Raw genomic sequence first — 21,898 nt, forward strand, 5'->3', positions numbered from 1 at the left:
ACTGGATCTCTTGAATGGTAAGGGATAGAAAGCTAACATTTAAACATTAGCCGGTTACAAATCATATTACTGTTCAAATTGCAACAGCTAATTTGACCCGATAAAACAAAATATAATGAATTACATGTTAAAAAATTGTCTTTCTTTCATTGTAGCATTATTTACAGCTGTGTATTTTGTTGATCAAACTAGTAAAAGTAATTATTTTTCTTTGTATTTGCACGTTATTGTTAGTAGTTTCAAAAGTGTGAATAAGTCAAGTCTAAACCATTCTAATGGATTCATCCATTAGTAATCCTAAATTAATCAAATTTTCATCCATCCCTACATCGTCAACCACTTATCCTGCGTACAGGGTCGCGGGTGGCTGGAGCCAATCCCAGCTTACATCGGGCGAAAGGCGGGGTACACCCTGGACAGGTCGCCAGTCCATCGCAGGGCTAATCAAATTTTATGATTCCATAATTGATTGAGTGATTGAACTGAGTATTTTGTTTTTTTGCAAACCCCCCCCCCCCCACACACACAGAGTTTTCAGTTTGATCTGAGACCCAAATGAAAATCTTTTGATTCTTATTTCCCATAAAAATATCAAATATCCATGTACTGTTTAATGTACAACATAAAAAACGGAGTGCTAACATCAGCAAACCGCATAGTGTTGTCTCTATGGAGTGGCATGTGCTTCTCCTGTTATGGCTGTGTTGTTGTATAATTGTACTTTAGATGTGCATGTAAATATGACAGGCAGTGTTTTTAATCCAATTCATTTACTCATATAATCACTTTTTTCTCTCAAGCTTTACCTCTCTTTGTTCTGGTTAACACCTTTACACCTGCTCGTGCTCTTTCTATTCCTGCAGTGGAGATATTACATTTACTCTCATGTACACTTGGCCACTTGATAACCAGAGGGATATGAGCAGCCTCAGATGCCACCTAACTGCCAGGGCCTAACCTAATTTAACAGCAATGATGGTTACATCACACCCTCACTATTGGTAAATGTCACAGACAGCCAGTGGGCGAGTTGTTCAAATTCAGAAAGAGGCGAACAGTTGTTTTCAACACTGTCGGTACGCTGACTCATGACCTTTGTCGTATATATCATCACTCCCACCATTCTCTTCAAACATCCCTGTCAGTTGCTGGCTTCATTTTAAACAGTAATAAAACAGATTTAGCTTAAAATTACTTTTAATCTTCAAAGGAAAATGAGCAATGTGCTCCTACTTGTTTGTTGGCTTTATTTAGACCCTGGAGAAGGGTTGTACATAAGAGTGGTAGCTCCCTTTAAAGAGTAGATCTTAGGCCCTGTTTTTAGGCCCTTCTAAAATAATCCAATTGGAATTTTGCAGCCTCTCCTCTCCAGCTGTTCGCCACCATCTCTTACCCCACTGAGTCAGAGAAATTTGATGGCAATAAAGCCTAATCAGTAAGGTTCAAAGCAAAATTGCATTTGGCATGTTTTGTGACTGCTGTCTGCTAGAGTGCTGCAGGCAAATACCATCAACACCACTAGTCACTGTGACTGTAGGTGTATTTGTATTTAATGACGTCCACACTAGATGGGGGAGAAGAATGTGACTCGGTCATCACTCAAAACAAGAAGCAAACACTAAAACTAATATAACTGTGAAGATTGGTCAAAACAACCACAACATTTTTCAGGTGACAGCATATTTGGAGACTACAGTGGCTGTGTGAAAAGGTTTCAGTTCAGTTAAACAGCATTAACACGCTCAAAACCAAATGCCTCTTTTTGGTCACAAACCCACCATTTTGTGTGCAAGAACATATATACCAAACTCAGATGTGTATGAAGTTTCCTGCTAGTCTGACCCATGACACCATCTCTAGATGCACACTTTAATGCCCAATTCACATAGCAGCAATGAACAGTGGCACAGAGGGGAAGTTTCATATATGTCTGTGGCAGCAGTGGAGTGGGGAAGTGGTAAAACCCCTAATGTTTGTCATGCAAAAGTTGACTTAAAGTCACCTTTTGAATTGCTGCCAACAGTGGCAGCCACTCTGAATAGACCTGAAGCTGTCACTGGGTTTCAGACTTGAAAAACATGGTGGCTTGCTTGTTCCTTTTTTTACACATCAACACTATAAAACAGCCCAACAACAAAACAAACTGTATCTGATTATATTTGAGGCAAAAAAAGCAGATAAAGTGAAGCATTGATCATTTTTCAAATCACAGGGTTTGCAATGTGATTTAAGAGCTTTGGAAAAGGATTAAGAGTTGAATTTTGCTCCGAGGCACCTTGAGGTGCCTAACCATAATAACCATGGCATATTAAACTCGACAAATTATGCTAATTCAATGGCTAAAGTGAATCATTTCTTAATTGACAAATATCTCTTTGCTTGTCATCACACCACACATGAATGGTATTGCAATGAGGTCCGTGTCTTAAAGCATTACCCCTAACAATTCAGTTTCATGTATAAGGAATGGGTTAAGTGCAGGTCCAGCTTCAGATCTTCTATCAAATTTAAAATAAAAACCTGGACTAATGAATGTGAGAAGGTACAGACACATTTATTGTGTTTACAAGGCTGACAGCAACTTATCTCCAACCACTTTGCAAGAGACAAATGTTCCCAAGGAGATTGAGGAAACATGAAACATATTTGCTGCCTCTAAATAAGGATGGAGAGAGGAGAAGACAATATCTGGGCTCCTCTCGCTACAGAGGGAAAAAATGATAGAAAGGAAGATGGGAGAAGGAACAGAATAAAGGAACAAGTAATGATCATCAGAATAATGAATGCTGCTCATGAGAGAAAGGGAGGAATAGAAAAGAGAGAAGTGAGAGGAGGGGAGAGGTGACAGAGGAGAGATCGAAAGATTTCACCGCCTTACATTTTGTTTATTTAAATGCAGTCTTTCATGTGTGCAAATCAAACAGATATTCACACGGACATTAACAGTAACACCCTTTCCTCTCCTTATTACTCTGCACAGACCGTTTTCCCCTCTTCCTTTCCCCTCCTTCTCTCCTCCCTATCTCTTTACCTCCTGCTATTCCATCTGTCCATCTTGCTTTGTCTTTCATCCCTAGCAATTTCTCCCTCGATCTCATTCGCATTCCATCACCCCCAACTCCTGATTCCCGCATCTCTTTCATTCTCTTTTTCCATCTCTGCCTTGCTCACCATACATCTCCTCCACCCCCCACACCTCACCCACTTACTTCCCACCCATTCTCTCTCTCTCTCTCTCTCTCTCTGTAGTCACTGCAGCGTGTCTAATGGTTCAGCTCCCTCTCAGCAGATTCACCAAGCGGAGGCCAGGCGAGCAGCAGCCCTGACTGACGCCTCCCAACCGCTGTCCTTATCAAGACTGACAGCCAAGCTAGACCTAGAGCTATTGCTAACACACACATAATTACAAAGATACATGCCTGCACGTGTACAACAATACAAGCTTCTGCACAGAGAAATAAATTTACACTCACACAAGCAGTTGCATGCAAAAACAAATGCACTGATTTACTGTGGCACAGGTTCAAACGCAGATACACACACACACACACACACACACACACACACAGATGCACACTTACACTATAGCTCCAAATATAGATTCAAAGAGACACATAGTGGCCATGGTACTAGCGGTAAACGTGCAGATGCAGGCAGACACACAAACACACGCACAGACAAGTAATTTGGATTTATGGCTACTGACAGTGAGCTGCAGGACAATGTGGATGCCACTACAGAGGAGAGATCAGATACTGGAGGAGCTAGCAATCAAATCTAGTATAGGAAGAGACGGATACCACAGGCATGAAGAATCTAACCTACGTGTAGAAGAGAATTAGAGCAGAGTGAAAGGCGGTGAAATAGGTAGGACCAGCATGACAGAAACACAAGAGATGAATGGAGGATCAGGTTGTCAGAAAAGAAGAGTGAAGGTAAGGAGGAAGAATAGACAAGAAGTGAGGTGATACGTGGGTAGGAAAAGGAAAGCAGTAAAAATAAGAGAAGGGGAAGGGTGACAAGTAAAAGAAAGCGGAATCAGAAAGGTCGATGTAGATTCCTCAATAAAATGTAACTGAAACTGTACAGGATCTTAAGGTTAGAGATACCGTCCGATCGTTAGGAAGCTGTCACCTACCTCAACAGAGGAAAGAAGGAAAAAAAATCCCTTTTTAAAAACACCTCAACATCTAATATCAGCCATAGTCCCTGTGTCTTTCTTTAACATAATAAGAACTTTTGATCAACTCAATTGATTATCTTTGGGCTGCAGCTGGCAATTATTTTTGTTTTGGCGAATAATCTGATGATAATTTCCTTGATTAATCATGGGTCCATCACATAAGACCAAAAAAGGACCTAATCCTCACATTTGAGAAGCTGAAACAAGGTAATGTTTTGCAATTTTGCTTGAAAAATGTACAAATGATGAATTGATTATCAAAATAGTTTCGAGAGGGGCTGAGGGCTGAACCGCAACATCTGTGGTTTTGGATCTGACCAGAGATGTTTGTAGTGTGTCATTCCCCCTTAAGCCTACTTCACACTACACGATTTTTAGCCCGATTTGCCGTTCGGCGAGCTCGGCGACCGTCAGACTGTGATCGGGAGTAAATCAGCGGTTGATTGGCGGTCGCCAGTCGTTATGTGTGAACTACTCGAGACACGTCACAACGGCTTCCCGACACATTTCTGACACATCGCCGACGTCTGCCAGATATCTAACATGCCAAACATCTGGAGGAGTCGGCCGACTCAACATCCACATCCAGCCAATGAGAGCAGGTAGCTACTTTTTCACTGCAAAACACTTCTTACTCTGTAGCTCAGACAATCCCTGCTACCTGCGTGTGTTAATCCATCCTTTCACCCATATTCTTTGTCTTTATAATTGGTATCTTTATAATAAACAACAGCTGTTTTGTCTGTAGGTTCATGTCATTTCCTGTTTCACATTTCACGTGTGTTTTCAAAACGTTTGGAGACCAGCATCGGATGACTCAGCCGCTGTCGTGTAGTGTGTGGCCACAGCGACTTCAAGACTCCCGTCACAAGACGGCAAGTTGTGTAGTGTAAACAGAGGCACCGCCAGAGGTTTTGGGCCCCATGACAAAGAAATCTAATTGGGCCCCATACCGCCTCTGCAGCTGCTGTCATCCAGCCTGTTCTCATGCCAGGCATTATATATAAACACTTGACAAGCGTATTTATTTCACGCAAAACGTCAATTTTGCATGTGTAGTAGACGCCCCCAGGTTCGTGTGTATGAGACGCATCCAGGCGCGTCTGTATATGATGCCCCTGGGGCTAGTTAGCTAGAGATGTTTGTGTTTGAGGCACAAACATCCCCCAAGGCAACTTACCCTAACCTTAACCGTCATAGAAGATAGTGACTAAACCTAAGTCAGTAAATATGTCGACCCTACAGCTGTGCACATCGGCCGTGCACAGCTGTAGGGTTAGCCTCCTTTGTGTTGCCACGCTATAGCAAACTGCAGTGTATCATACACACGCAAAATCGCCATTTTGCATACAATAGCCACGTTTTTTCCAAAGCGTGTATATATGACGCCTGAGATGAAAACGGGTAACTATTATTGTATATTAGTTTTACTTATTTTCTGGGGCCCCTACTTACAGTCAAGGGCCCTTGGAATTGTCCTAACTTTTCCCCCCTATATGGCGCCACTGAGTGTGAACGGCACGGTCATCGGCCGACGCTGGAAGTTGTGTAGACTGCATAAGCCTTTACTCTACTTTCATTTCCTGTCTTCTCTCCATTGTCATGCAATAATTTTTTGTCTATCAACTAATGGATTAATTGACTGATTGTTTCAGCTTAAATGTTGACTCAAAAAGTTCCATAAGCTTATTTAAGAATGAATCACTGCATTTCTGATTCTACTACGTTACATTCCTCTTTGTTTCTGTACCAACTTGGATTTCCCTTATGGGGACTAAGGGATATTCTATTCTATATTTTATCTTATTTTACACACCTGAAACATCTGTCTTTTAAAGCCACTTGTCAAAAGAAACAAGAGTCAATTACTCTCAAAATGTGTTCATTTTTAAATGGCACTCACTTTATAGTACATGATTAAAATTATTTTATATATTTATTTTATTAAAATTAAATCATAATTTTATTTGGCTCTTAATTTTTAACATCTTGAACTGATAACAAAGCCCACATTGGGTCCAGAGGATGTACAATTCAAGTCCTGCATATCGATATAATATAAAACAGGAAACTCAAGGTCGAATATGTGTGATAAGATATGGTATTTCTACATCAGAGAAAGGTTTTACATAAGATGAAATTTGTGTAATATTTAGCCTCCAAGTTTTGGTGTCAGTCCTTAATAATTAAAGATTATATATATTATATTTAACAACCACGCCATCATTAAAGAGGCAGAAATACCAAATTACTCATCAAATAATAATCCTCCTCTCAAACAGATTGGACACACACAAACCTAATATATCAATAAAATATATTCATACACTCAAACACAAGCACGCCTTTATACTGTACTTGTACTACACAAATGCACCATGTCATTTCCCCCTTGTTTGACTTGGCAGAGAGTTATCGCTTCAAAACCTAAACACAGTGCAGAGCCAAGCTGTGAGCGCAGCCACTGCTATCATATAAAGTCACATATTTTAACACAAATAGACACTGACACACATTCACACATACTGCACACAAGTGCAAGTAAGTGACACACAGGAAGCACTTGATGTGGGGCCAAAAATACATCACAAACCTTGCATCACCTTCCTCTCTGTGTGTCCACTGTTACACTTTGTTCCAAAGCTGGGTGGGGGTGGGGCATGCAGCAGATAATGGGCCAATTGTAAGTGATTAGAGGTTGTGCCAGCCAATCAGCACAGCCTGGCACTGGACAGCAGCCAATGGCAATATGTTCACCACGGCTGGGGGGAGGGTGCTCTCACTCACACAGGAAAAGAAATGTGGCCATGGTATGGAACGAGTGCCGGGGGGTTCACTGGTTGCACTGATGGACTGTAACCTGTATTTTAAATATCCAAAAACAATACAATATATGGCCTAAATTGGTCTTTCTTTTTCAAATAATTTAATTTCATCATTAGTGGAATAAAATATTCTGTCCTATAGGTTAGGGGGGGAAATCCTGTCCTATAGGTTTTATACACGTTTACAGAGAGGTTTCAGGTGGCTGTCTGGAACTATAGCCCAAACTGGGTTCCCAAATGTACCAACATAATTAAAGATTCCTTAAAAGAAATATTTTTTTCCTTATTCCATTTAATGTCAGGCCTTTTCTCTCATATGTTCAGATTCCTGACATCGTTGAAAATATCTAATAGCTGTTATTGCTTTTCATGTGTAAATTGAAAAATGACTGAAAATGAGCTTGGCTCTTTCCTCATATATTCCTACTTTAACAGCTCTTGCCTTGCAAATGCCAATACACATGATATTTATTTATAGACTTTAATCTCTGATTCTAATCTAATTTGTATTATGAGAATGTTTGGATGTGAATAATTGGACATGTGGACTACACTAGGACTGCAACTAACTGTTATTTTAATTATCAATTGATATTTAATAAAAAAATTCATCGCTATGTAAAACTTGTATTATATAATGTCAGAAAATAATTATTTATTTAGATTTTTTTTATTTAGAGCCCAAGGTGTCATCTTCAGTTGCTTATTTTATCTTTATTTATGCTTTATTTATCAATGACTTAAAACAGTTATTATTGTTACTATTAGTTATTAAAATTGTTGTTGATTAATTTTCTGTTGCTCAACCTTTCCCTGTCATTCATTTTGTCTGGTACTGGCAGCTGAAATCTCAGTCATCTTCAAACCTGATCTAACAGGTGTGCTTTATTAGAGAAAAGGTATCCAGTGTTAAAATGAAGTTGTATGTAAAGGTAATGAACGACTGATACGGCTCAAACTCACCTCTGCTTGAGGTGAATGCTCAAATACAGCAGCTCTAAGGAATACAAGAACACATGATCAATGATGCTGACGATTCATTTGGTCATTATTTACTGCAGTCTTGGATTTAATTACAGAAACATTTAACAGCAGATTTCTCTCACTCTGGACCACAGTGTTTATGGATTTAAATGAATTTGCAGGTAAAATTGTCCTTTGAAAAATTTTTACTTGAACAATAGGGCAAACTACTCTGATATCTGCTCAATGAGAGCTCCAAAAAAAGATACTAAATGCATATTGTGGTGATATTGTTTTGTCTGCAACAGCCCGACATTGGCTGTATGTAAATATCATGCTGTATTTCACGTTGAATCAACCAATTATTTCAGTTTAAAGCCACTTCAGTTTAAAAAAAAAGCATCTGAAAAATGTCCAAGCACCACACACCCAGAGTCAGTGCTGACACCGTCTCACCAGATGGCGGTAGCGAGCACCAAGGCCATTCTGAGTTGATAGGAAAAAAACACAAACAACCACAAGAAAACCACAAAACCAAGATGGCGGTGCAAGAGACAGCATCTCAACTGTCCATGGCTCTCAAAGTCCAAGAATATCCCACCCTGAAGGTAAACAAAAGCTGAAACTGGCACACATTAATAGCCTAACGATGCTGGTGTGTCCAAAATCCACGAAGCGTTTGATGCTATTTGGAAAATGGGGATTGTCAGTTCCTTTGCGAACTTGACAGGGAGGCTAACGTTAGCTGGACTAACGTTAGCTTAGCCAGGTAAGTTAGCAATATCCACTAACTAACCTTTGAAGAGCAAAAGCAAAGATGAAGTAGGTCGATGAATAACTATAGCTGGTGGAAAGTTAGTTGTCTGTCGCCTTAATGGGTTCATATAATTAACGACAAGTGTGTTGAGGGCCTCGGAGCTGTTAGCTTAAGTTTAAGCCTGTTGTTTTGTGTCAAAGTGGTTCTTTGACATTAACGTTGGTTATGAGTTGTCAGGTAACGCTACACGCCTGGGTTGGCTAACGTTGCATTCATTTAACGTTTGCTAACGTTAGCTATGGTGCATCACATTCATTAATGTGTGTGGACGTCTAACGGCTAAACTAGTCAGGGCACTTAACAGTTTGGAAACATCATTAAGGTAAAGGGTGTTAAACGTTATAAAAAAAATAAAAAAACATCACCACTGACAGGATATGTATAAAAAAAATAAAACGTGGTTGCTCATCCCTTCAACAGCCAAGCACGTCGTCAAAGAAATGGCTGGCAGGCCTGCTAGCCAGTTTGCTGTGGTAAAGAACTGTATTAGCCATCTTTTTTGTGTCGCAAAAGATGAATAGCCTACCAGATACGTAACGTCGAGCATGCAAATTCTAGCTGGAAGGATGGATCGGTTGAATTCACTAGGGGAGAGCCGGTAACGCTACGTTGTCAGACAGAGTAACACAGTCCTGCGAGTTAGCGCAGTGTCATCAGATTGCTGCTGCTGCTGCCTCTCTGCACTTCAAAATGGCCAGCGAGAGAAATCACAGCCTGCTGCCGCACACACGCGCCGTTCCTCCATTCCACATAACGTTACTGCGACACGACTGCTAAAAGACGAGCTGAAACAAGTCCGGGCTGCCTCCTCTGTTCAGCCGTGCCGGACAGCGAGAACGCGTCGTCATATAAAGCACGTTTGTGAGTAGCATTGTATTGGCAGCTTTTTGTGGGGTAACTAATGCCATGATGTTGTCATGATGAATATAACGTGGCGTTTAGTGTTGAGACGTGTCTGTGCTGTGAAAGCATGGCTGTGGTTTGGGGATATGTCTGTCTTTGCTTGGATGCTGCAGTAAGGATGATGGGCACCATTTTAAGACTGGAATGATGGCTATAATTGGGATCAAATGGGAGTCTACAGCTGGGGGTAGAGCAGTATTCATTACATTTGGTGCTATATTGAGCAGAATTGTAATGTCACAATGTTGTCTGACACAGACACTGAGAAATCAGATTTACCAAGAAAATATGGATATTATGTCCTTGAACATTTTCAGTCAGATCAGTGTAAAGTTTACCACAAGCAAACAGGAAAATGGTTATCCTAATATTTATATATTTTCTCACTTATGCATGTAAATGGCTGGGCTGTTAACCTGGATGCAGACATTACATGCCTATTACAGTCAAATGACTTTGTAATGCTTCACATTTAAGATGATGTGTCTGTAAACAAGGTACATAAAAACTATCATTTGGACTTGCTTAAATGACCTAAGCCATTTCATGATTATTTATTCTTATTGTCAATAATAGATCATGTGTACTGTTTGGAGTGGGCTTGTAGATGAGCCACCTCCCAGCAAATCATGAAAGACACCTTCTTGCACAGTGTTAGCAATAGCCATTATAAGCTGTCATTACAGAATTGCATTTCAGCTGTCAAGTAAATCAATGTTGTATGGAAAAGGGTAATATCATACATAAGTAGCCAGTCATATTGAAAAAGGGACTGTTTCTGTTTCCTCATAATGCACAGGACAATCATCAGAGAAACATCTGGTTTATTGCATTTGAAGCAAACTATTTTGTGAGCCAAATTTGTTACTTAGCTGTTTTTGAAAAAATAATTAGAACTATCTTCTTGTAAAGGCAAAAGGCCTAAACAGTGGAATGCAATTATCTATTGTGATATATAATTGATAAAATAGAGAAAAGAAGGCTTATCCAGTGTATTAAATATCTGGCAAATCAAGATATTTTATCAAATATCAGCATTTCCTGCCATAGTCTTATGATGGCATGCGTAGCTTCAGTAGCTTTACCAAAATCTCTTCCAGTTGACTAATCTCTATGGTCTTAAGGTCTCAGCCTTGTTTGCATAGACTGGGAATTATACACGTATTTTATGAATTGATTTGGCTTTCTCTGTAACTTGCTGTAATCATCACCATCTGCTGTATCCGGCTACTGAAGCCTTCACTTAATGATCGCCAGTTAATTTGTTGATCTGTAGCCAAGTGTGTCACTAAAAATCAAACACTGACCAATGTGAATGTGCAAACCCTGATCTTGATGTAGCCCTCGGGGGGGGAAATTGCTAGAGACTGACGTAAAGCCAAAGCCTTTTCCATCTTTTCCCTGTCTCATACAGTGGCCATACACATTCCTGAGCAGAATAAGCCCCCTGTTTCTGTCAACGGGACACTAATGAATATTTACTAGTGCATACAAAACTGCTCTGTGGTACAATTTAAATATCTGACTCATGGGGTCTCATTCTGGGCTTTATTTTGGCAAAGAGCTGGATTATAATGATAACAGTAGTCCAGCAGAGCTGCAGCTTTCTCTTTTCTACATGTTTTGTGGCAAGCTTGTTCTTTCCCCTCTCCAATGTTAGTGATCTGTGAAATTAACTTGGCTCCAACTTAAAAGGGGAAAAAATCCTTTCAGTGGATCAAAGCTCTCCTCATGTTTTTATGCAGTATCTCAGAGAAGGAACCACAATGTTCATATGAATCTGGTTCTGGTTCACGAAGCCATGTTGTATTGTAGTAAAAGGGGAAGCACTGTGTCCAGACTTCTCTGTGATGATAAGGATGTGGTTTATGAATGTTACATTAATGTTTTGTTGCTTTTTTAAAATGTTATTTCATCATACGTTATGTGTTATATAACAATCACTATCCCAAAAACAATAAGCAACATAGATTGTAGAGTTTTTACATTGGATATTAAACAGGCATTGTTTAAACTGAATTCAGCACAGTTCATGGAAAACATGGGACACATTTATAAAATACTGTATACTTTGGTCAGTTGCAAAGCAAACAATGAAATAATTAGTCAATCGGAAGCCTTGTTAATTAATAATATAATCATAGAAGGTACTAGGAAAGATTAAGTGAATCATGGTGATTCAAATTGAGACAAGGATCGATTACAATGAAAGATTTTAATAATGAAACTGTGTTCAATTAAATGTAGCAATGATCCAAAATTTTGTAGAGTAGCAGTAGTAAGAAAGACAAGATTGTTTCAGTCTGAAAAAGTAGGCTCCGGTCATTTGCTTCCTGCTTTGATTTGTTTCCGCTGAGGAGTTCATTTACTCAGGCTGCAGAAATGCCATGAAATTAGGCTGCTGGAAGACACAGGGCACCATAGAGCCCACTGCTAATCTCATTTCAACTGCCAGTGAAATCTTTGGAAGAAACATTAACAGCAGGGGTAAAAGTTTTTATATTTTGTTTTGAAAAGGGAATTTAATTTTGTCAAGAAACTTTTAGTAGTATTTATTTGGGTAGACTGTTAATTCCTAGTTTGTTTGTGTGGGCTCCAGTCTCTTTTGTCACTACAAGACAGGATATAAATGCAAACTACTTATTTTCCTTAGTTATTAACCCAAACACTTTATGTGGAAGAACACAATTGTGTTTGTTTTGTACAAGCTCCATTACAGCTCAGCTATCTAAACAGCCTGCTTCTTTTTGCAAAATGTAAGGACCTCAATCAGCTAGAGGTAACTATCATATGCTTTTGTTGGGCTGTTTGCTAATGACGCTTTGTAAAATTCTCCTGAGCAGCTTGTTTGCTGTGTGCCGCTGCTAAACCTGAATGCTTGATACACCGAGGTAAATGTCCCTTGCCGTTGTTGTTGCAGGTCCCCTACGAGACTCTGAACAAACGTTTCAGGGCGGCTCAGAAGAACATCGACCGGGAGACAAGTCACGTGACAATGGTTGTTGCAGAGCTGGAGAAGACGTTGAGCAGCTTCCCAGTGGTTGACTCCGTGGTGTCACTGCTGGATGGCGTGGTGGAGAAACTCAGCGCCCTGAAGAGGAAGGTAAGGGATACAGATGTACACATACATTCACACAGCAATTTCCTCTCTATCAACTTTCAAGAAGTGTTTTTATGTATAAATTTAGATTTATTTTACAGCGAAAGCCAAGATATTTTTTTAAAACACACAATCCCTGGTGAGGTTATTTCCTTCTAGACTGTCTAAGAACTTGCCACTATGGGAAGATTTGTAGGATTGGAAAAATAAAACTTCAAGGGCCGTCTGCATACCAAAGCAGTAGACTATGAAAATCCCATTTCCATGTTGAAAGTCATCAGCAGAATTTTTAGATAATTCGCTCACAGTGAACAGTGAAATGCAAAGAACTTAAAACACTTCAATCTCTTCCTCACATTTCTCTTTTAGTTTAATTGTGGTGGACAAACAAGAGAAATGGTTCATTACCACTGCATTCTGCTAAGAATTGTGGTTGGATGATATGCACTTATGACTAATACAGCTAATTTACCTGCTGGGCTTAATCGCAGTTCTTGTGCCGTAATGTTATTGCTTGTTTTATGTTTCTTGAAACCTGATTTCTCAATAAAAGTGTTGCTAATGTCATATCTTGCTATTTTTGTGTAGGCTGGCTGCTTTTGTAGAAATTAATGACTGGAGAGATATTCAGATGCTACAAAGTTGGCTTTGAATGTTGGCTTAACGTAGCTTGTAAGTGCAACTAAGGTTTATCACAACCATCATGTCTGTTATAATGTTTGTCTGTTGATACTACACTTAAAGGCCAGTTTTTTTTCAATTGTAACTATCTTTGAGATCGTTTTTTAAATCTGGCCTTGGGTGGATGAAGATATAACAAGGAAAAAGAAATAGTGTTTCTATTTCAGATCTATCCTCATTAGTTATTATTATTCTGATAAAGCTCAAGACATCTCCATCTTGCATGGCAACCTACTGGGAAGGTCTGAGGGGAAAAAAGGACTTGTTTTTCTTTGACAATATAGAAAATACTGTAAATGTAGGACAACCCTACAATCACCCACTCCTTACTCATTAGAAAATACAAGCACTGGTATTGGCCCTGGCACTTACACCATCAGCAGTATCTCGTCTACAAATACAATATCCATTCAGCTAGAGCCAACTGTTAAAAGCCACATCACTTGCCCCTGTTGAGAAAAGCACCTTATTGTAGCTGTGGTTTCTTTAATAGTATAACTGTGGCCTTGGTGGGTTGTGTTTGAGAACGTTGGAATGCTGCCTGGCTGGTTCTTCTGTCAAGTCTTTCTAAAACAACAGAAACCAAGTGATCAAAACATACTTCTTCTTCTTTTGTCCTCTGTGCCAACATGTTGTCCAGCAGGTACTTTGATATATATGTAAACCCTGGATTCATTCGTTGTTTTAAAGGCTAGGTCATACTACACCACACTAACTTGCTTTTGTTTCCCTAGATATGTTTGGCAAAATCTGGTCGAGCTGGTGTAAAGAAAAGTAGTCCAAAAGTCAAGAATTAAATAGGAAATTGATTTAGTGTTTAGAAAAGCAATTTTATTTTGAAATAAATCAAATCTAAAAAGGCAGTGTGTGTTAAACAGTGCACATAAGAATGCAATCATGTACTGTAATATTCTTCACATTTTCTACTATAATTTCTTTCTAATGTAAATGTACATGCTGCAATGGAAATACATTTTTAAGTGTGTGGGATCCCTTGCCTTTATGTTTATGACACCCATCTTATCTCCCTCACATAACCGTTTTTTCTACACAACAGGAAGCAGCTGTTCAGTCTGGCCTGTCCTCAACAGTGTTCCAAGGTTTGACAAGTGTTGTGGTCTGGTTTCAGTGCAAGAGGGTTTATAAAAAGTATATTATAGTGCTTGCTCTTGGTGGGAACTGTTGGGCTTCTGTAAATATCATCACAGAGTATGGTCTAGACCTGCTCTTTTATGAAAAGCGCTGTGAGATAACTGTTGTTGTGATTTGGCGCTATATAAATAAAATTGAATTGAATTGAAATAAAAAGTATGTGTGTATTCCTGTTCAAAAACGAGCTGAGATCCTTCGTTTTGGAAATCCAACAAAGCCAAGCATATTGATACAATGAGGTGTTGATATTGAATGCTCATCAATTTGAGCTTGTATTTCTGTTTTTCACATTCAGATTTTTGTAAATATGTTGATTATTCTTGTTTGTGTGTGTCCTGTAGGCTGCCGAGTCCATCCAAGCAGAAGACGAGAGTGCCAAGCTGTGTAAGCGTCGCATCGAGCACTTGAAGGAGCACAGCAGCGACCAGCCGGCCTCAGTCAACCTGTGGAAGAAGAAACGCATGGACCGCATGATGGTGGAGCATCTGCTGCGCTGCGGCTACTACAACACAGCTGTTAAACTGGCCAGACAGAGCGGTATAGAGGTAATTGTCAGCATCTGAATGAGCTATTTTGTCTCAAGGTCATTGAGAAGACTTTGGAGATCTTTGAGTTCATATAGTAACAATTATGCATTTGAGAACGCTGGGACAAAACTAAGAGACTCACTGACCGTTTGTAAAAACACAACTTGTTGAGACCTGTGTCATCCTGAAACATTGGACTTTTTGATAAGTTAATTCATCATTTTACAAGTTGTGAATCTTAACTTTTTGTTCACCATTATACTTAACTTCTGTTTGTATTTTTCTAATGCCCTTCTTTTCTATTACATCCACTCCCCTGTAATGCCAGGATCTGGTCAACATTGAGATGTTTCTCACAGCTAAAGAGGTAGAGGAGTCTCTGGAGAGGCAGGAGACGGCCACTTGCCTAGCCTGGTGCCATGACAATAAGTCCCGCCTCCGCAAGATGAAGGTAGTATATTTACAAGAAGCAAATTGTACCTTGTGAATCCAAGAGGTTTAAGTTAACCCTGTACTTAATAGCCATGCCCACAACAAACAAAAAACATTATTACTTAATAGCTTAAAGTCAAGCATGTTAAGCAAACAGAAGAATATGTACACATGCTTATTGGTTCTGTAAGTTGCATATTTATGCTTTTCCTGAACAAGAATCAGCTCTGTAACATTGTTTGTGCTCAGAAATAGATCTGTTAAGATTTAATTACTCTTCTGGGTGTTTGCCCTTCTGGTAGTGGCAGCAAGTTAAAGTGTTAATCCTAAGATTATCCTTTTAAACCAGAAAGTATTTTGTAAAGCAAAGACGTGATAATCTTCCCAGTTAGCTGTTACTTGGCAAGTCAAACTTGAGCTGCACAGATGACCAAATATTAATATGGTTAGTCCAAGATCAGAATACTGGTACAGTTTTTATTTTTTATATTTTTAAGAAAAGCTATAGTGGTAGGCCATGTGTGTTTTTTTTTGTTTGTTTTTTTTTCCTGTTCCAGAAATCCATTTGGATGATAAAATATTGACAGGCAGCTGGAGAATCTACCAGCACTGCAGGAGTTGTATTAAAGAAACCAGTTTTCTGCCTGTTCTGAAGGGTCATGAAGGGCAAAATAGAAACTGACGATTTGGCAGCACTTCAATTGTTTAAACTTAAACTTGTTTTTGTTTTTTTGGCAGAGTTGTCTTGAGTTCAGTCTGAGAATCCAGGAGTTCATTGAGCTCATCAGGCAAAACAAACGCATGGATGCAGTCAGGTACACATGCATATATATTTGGGCATTACACACTAACAGTTTTACCTTAAATCCATTATATTAATGTTTTCTTTATTTTAACCATTATTGAAGCCACTAAAACATTTTATCGTCCGCTGATCTGGTTCATGTGTGTCTCTGTGTATGTCAGACATGCAAGGAAGCACTTCAGCCAAGCAGAAGGTGGGCAGTTGGATGAAGTTCGGCAAGTGATGGGCATGCTGGCCTTCCCATCAGACACACACATCTCTCCATACAAGGTAAAACACCAGCACTTTGTAAATATGTACACCTATGAAGTTGGATTTTCTTACACACATAAAACCAAGCAATATTATGGTATACTCATCTAGGTTTCTACCATGTTGAAAGTAGATCTCCGTACTTATATGTTCTTCTCATTGGATACACATCTTATCATGTCATTAAATGCGCTTGTGTTTATATGTGGAAATATAAAACCACAACAGATATCTTTTAAATAACACACTGCTGAAATTATTTCAGGTGTGGGAGATCAAGCAGAGAAAGTGCTATAGCGAAAGACCGGCCACTAGAGGGCCTCTGTTGCCTTCTTAATAAGCTCTATTCCCTCTTGTGCTACTTTACCTTGTCCTTGGGTAGTTGCTTTCAGTAGCAGTGTTATTTTTAACTTAAACTTCCACTTAAAAATCCTCTGAGAGACAGAGTTGTTCTGTGGCACCACAACAACGTGTAATCTCTAAAAGCATTTAGCTTTTTCTATAAGCAAAGAAGATGGAGCAAACAAACCTAGCGTGACATTTTTGCCAGCTTCTCCTGTCAGTGTGACAGAAGCAGAAATGAAAATCTGCCAACATGTTTGTAGAGCTGCACATTTATAGCTTAATTATAATCACAGTTATTTTTCTCAATGTTGAAACGATGATGGGTTATCAATTTTCTTATTATTCTTATCAATCAATCAATCAAGTGCACTAACTTTCCTGTACATGACAGAAATGTAACGGCACATATTAATAGAATCATGCTGATTTAAAGTTGCCACCATAAGTTGCAGCTGAATCAAAAGGATTTAACTGTAAGTTAATTTAGAAAATGCATTTACATTAAACATTTGTAGTGAAAACATTCTTGCCAACAGACTCTACTGTGTTTGAGAAGTAGAGAGCCCTTAATCACAGTTTGCTCAAAAGAAACAAACAACACAAAGCCCTGGCATCTGTACTAATCATGTTTAATTAAAGAGTCCCAAGGAATCCAGAGTAATGATGAAACAACCTCTTAAAGGCAACATACACCTGCAGAGTACGCCAAGTGTCACAGTTTGCTCCTGGGATTGGAACATCCTGGCTACAGTTAATTGATTATTTGGCTACTGTCTGTTCGTCAACACTATGTGATAGGGCTGGTTTGTGTTGCAGTTTACACTGCCCCAATGAATGCTGTGTAGTAAAAGAATAAAATAAAATTAGGGAATAAACATACTTTGTATAGGAATAAAAATAGCATGTTGAAGAAGAGTCAACACTAATCTGCACCTCGCATGTGTCTGCATTCTGTCTTGAAATGGCTGTTAGTGTAAAACCCCTTTCTGTCTTTTGTTCTTTCTGTTCCAGGATCTTTTGGATCCAGCCCGCTGGAAGATGCTGATCCAGCAGTTCCGATATGACAACTACAGACTGCACCAGCTGGGAAACAACTCTGTCTTCACTATCACCCTACAGGCTGGTCTGTCTGCCATCAAGACACCGTATCCTACCATACTTTATTTCCAGTAATAAGTTGCTTCTGCCCTTTTGATTTACTTGTGATTTATTTTCGTTGTGAGTAAAGCAAAGTGAAGGAAGTGTTCCTGTTACTCAGTGGTATATGTATACAGCAACAGGTAGTCTATCAAATGGGTTGTTGATCACATTACTAGTTCCCCTCCTTTCTTCTCTTTGTTCCTTACTGTCTACAGAAACTAGAAATAAAACTGATGTCTGCTGTAAGTAGAGATGCAACGATTACAGATTTTGTTGGTACGATTATTGTCAGAGAAATAATCACAGTTTCATGATTATTATGATTACTATGCATTAATTAATTTCACAACACTAGTAATGACTTAAGTTGATTTTTAATATTTAATAACATTAACAATTATATTCTATAATATGTAAGTATTATTAATATAAGAGGAATATTAACTTTTATTCCCCTGGGGAAATTGTTATAAAAGAGGGGAATAAACTGAACTGTTACTGTCACCAATTCTCATCCATACATATGTTTTAGTGAAAATGAGAAGAAATTGAGTGCAGTGTTAACTGAATAAATTTAATTGGTAGCCAATAGTCCTGGAAGTCTATAAGCTCCTGATCTTATGTTAGTGTTTTACACCTGGCAACATTTTCTCAACACAGACAGGAGAAGATAACATGATGTAACGTTAAATGTTCAGTGACTGAAGGTCTTCAGAGGACTACGTTCTGTCTTCCATGAAGGCCCATTCAGAAAAGAAGCAACGTGCGCTGTGTGGAAGCTGCTCAGTGCTAAAGTTCAACTGCTTTGACCGTGGCGTGCGCGCAAGCTTGCCATGCGGTGCACGTTGCTTGACGCAGCAATAAACCACCCTCACAAGCCATTGAAAATAATGGGAATCATAGCGAAGCGGTGCTGTCGTTGCAGTGGGTCTGAAAGGTTACACCTGCTTTGCTTGTATACGTTGCACTGAAAGCTCGACTCTCACCGCTACAGCATTGATTGTAAGTGACACATTTATATTTAATTCCTTACCAACTTGCTACGTTATTTAATATAATGTATTAGGCCTGCAAATTACATCATACATTGAGTAATTGAGACATACATTTTGGTCCTTAACCTCATGCCCATTACAGTCAGTGCTACAAGGAGGATGGTACCTCTAAGAACCCAGACTGCCCAGTGTGCAGTAAATCTCTCAACAAGTTGGCCCAACCGCTGCCCATGGCCCACTGTGCCAACTCCAGACTAGTCTGTAAGATCTCTGGTGAGGTCATGAATGAAAACAACCCTCCAATGATGCTGCCTAATGGATATGTCTACGGCTACAATGTGAGTACACAGCAAGATGGACTCCAGCCAAGAGTACAGGGACTGTGAGCTAAAGCTGGTTCTGTTAAGGCACTTTAAAATGCAATATGGAAGCAAGGATAGCAAGTAATATAAAACTGTAATGCTTATTTGTTTTTTTTTTCAAATGTTTTATTCTCTGCTTATTATCTCTTCCAGTCACTTCTATCCATCCGCCAAGATGACAAAGTGGTGTGTCCCAGAACCAAAGAAGTCTTCAACTTCTCTCAAGCTGAGAAGGTCTATATCATGTGATCACTTGGATAATACGTCGAGTATCAACATGATTGAAAATGGCCGTCATTCATCACCAGTGACCTGGCCTACTCAGAGAGCCACCTGTGGAGCTGTGATCCAGTGCCCCCAGACACATCCAACATTTCCAACCCATCCCTCCCTGTACACGATCAGCCCAAGTTTGCCCCCCCCCCCCCCCCCCCCATTTTATCACACAGAAACTGGACTCCTCTCCTTTGAGACTCTATTTTAGATGTGGCTAGATAACAAGAAGTTGTTTGATCTGATCCATTAAAGCACATGGACTATCAACATTGTCATTATTTTAACATACCCTCAAGATTAGAGACTACAGTAAAAGACTGAGGGGGTGAAGCTGTTAGGTAGATATTTAATTTTACTACAACAAATAAAAACTTGTTGAGGTTACTTTGACTTTTTCCTTTCACTAGTGATGTTCCTTTGTTACTTAAATAATGTGGAAGGACAGTGACAACTTGCTCCATTAACCAGATTAATACGTGATTTGGGCCTTTTTTTCAAAACAAACATGGCTGGCTTCCTGGTCATGTGGTAGCATCTCATTCTGTGATGCATGCTGTTGACATCCTTTAGTCTTCTAGCCATGTTTTTGGTGGATTGTTGGGGGGGGTATATGTTAAATACCTCCTTTTAAATTGCCTACTTTTTTGCATTTCAACCCCCCTTGGCTGTGAAACCGGTGCCTGGTTTGGGTTGTAGTCTGTTCCTTTTCAAATGTAAATATTAGATAGGAATTTATCATCCTCATGTAAAGATTCAGCGGTTTTGGGGACAAGTAACGACAATGAAGATGAACCTTCTGCGAAGATTGCTGTGTGAACTGAACAAGTCTTTTTTTGGGTGCTGTAAACCTGATATAGCCCACAGTATCCTCAAGTTAACTGGTTGTTCAGTATAACTTCTCATTTCTGAGAAAGCTGTTAGTTTCACAAACTTGGTAACATTTATTATGGTGTGTTTACTACCATAATGGAATTAGCGCAATATTGAAACAACAACCATCTCTGATGTTTTTTATTACCATTATTAAACAAATTGTCTTCCTTTTACTGTGTGTGAGATTTGACGTTTTCAGTTGTCTTCAGCCAGTTTCTCTTTTTCCTGAGTTAAAAGAAAAGTTTATAATTATTATTTATTAAGTTTTGAGATGAAACCCTGTGTGATTTTAGTTAATGTAACATTGCCCAAATAGTTTTGATTTCAAAAGTAATTTTCCAAGACTGAACACGATAATAAAGAGAAGGACTGTGCTGATATTTTTCTCAGTCTTGTAACTCTGCATATGTTAAAGCTGCTTGGAGTATCAACACACTACAGGGTAGCATAGTACACCATCTGCTTCCACGTTACATGTAGTTCCATGCCTGCCTTTACTTGAAAAATACATTAAGAAGCAGGATCAAAACCAAGGCAAGGCTTTTGGTTTCACAGATCTGCCTTTTCTTGCAAAACATGAGTTGTCCTCTATGACTTTAAAAACCTACTGTGAATGATGGATGGGCCCGGGATGTGATCACAACAAGATATACATAAATTTGGAAAGTTCACTTCAACTACTGCACAAATAACCCTTAAATTAAGCTATCAAAAATGCTGTTTTATGTTAAACAATCAGTCTTGGGGTCAATCATTTCTTCCATTTGTAGTTTACTGACAAACCAAAAGTTGCCTCATTTGTGTCCATAAATGATTTGGAACTGTATCTGTAAATACACAGACTGTCCTGTGTGTTTGTATTGGTAGAATAGATAAAGGGATTGTTTCATGAGCAATATGCCTCATAAAGATTTCAGTGAACTTTGATTTTGGTGTTTCTTTATTTGCAATGTCTGCAATGTTTTCTCTGTGGGCTCTTAAATCAACATTACCATAAGCTCTGGTAGATGTGCTAAGGGTAACGATTCACTGCAATTCTGTTGACATGGTAATGCCGCGATGTTTTGTGTCTTTCACCTGAAACTACATCTCCATGGTCTGAGGAATCAGCATTCTGTGTAGGCTTACAGACGGTGATATACTGTAGTCTTGATCACTTCTCTGTAATGTGCATCTCATGGAAATTCATGAGCAAAAAAACTAGGCGACTTGATTTTGTGATGTTGCCAAGGTGCAAATTAAATCTGGCTCAAAAGACCATGAATGG

The 21,898-nt window shown here is 39.1% G+C and overlaps 1 protein-coding gene across 3 annotated transcripts; it reads left to right on the forward strand.

The window, feature by feature from the left end:
* Nucleotides 1–8,438: 8,438 nt before the first annotated feature.
* On the forward strand, nt 8,439–21,558 carry maea (macrophage erythroblast attacher, E3 ubiquitin ligase). Of its 3 annotated transcripts, none has more exons than XM_038698767.1 (9): nt 8,439–8,579; nt 12,612–12,794; nt 14,966–15,169; nt 15,480–15,602; nt 16,322–16,398; nt 16,550–16,658; nt 17,997–18,130; nt 19,263–19,458; nt 19,636–21,558. In XM_038698767.1, exons 1-9 carry the CDS (start codon nt 8,511–8,513, stop codon nt 19,729–19,731), a joined length of 1,191 nt encoding a protein of 396 aa, XP_038554695.1. In that variant the 5' UTR covers nt 8,439–8,510; the 3' UTR covers nt 19,732–21,558. The 3 variants fall into 3 exon arrangements, with proteins under 3 accessions (XP_038554695.1, XP_038554696.1, XP_038554697.1); XM_038698768.1 differs by lacking the exon at nt 8,439–8,579 and adding an exon at nt 8,617–8,740; XM_038698769.1 differs by lacking the exon at nt 8,439–8,579 and adding an exon at nt 9,627–9,649.
* The last annotated feature ends 340 nt before the right edge of the window (nt 21,559–21,898 follow it).

Source organism: Micropterus salmoides, unplaced genomic scaffold (genome assembly GCF_014851395.1).
Source record: "Micropterus salmoides isolate LMB-PRFRI ecotype aquatic unplaced genomic scaffold, ASM1485139v1 Ms_hic_scaffold_5, whole genome shotgun sequence".
NCBI classification, from domain to species: Eukaryota; Metazoa; Chordata; class Actinopteri; order Centrarchiformes; family Centrarchidae; genus Micropterus; species Micropterus salmoides.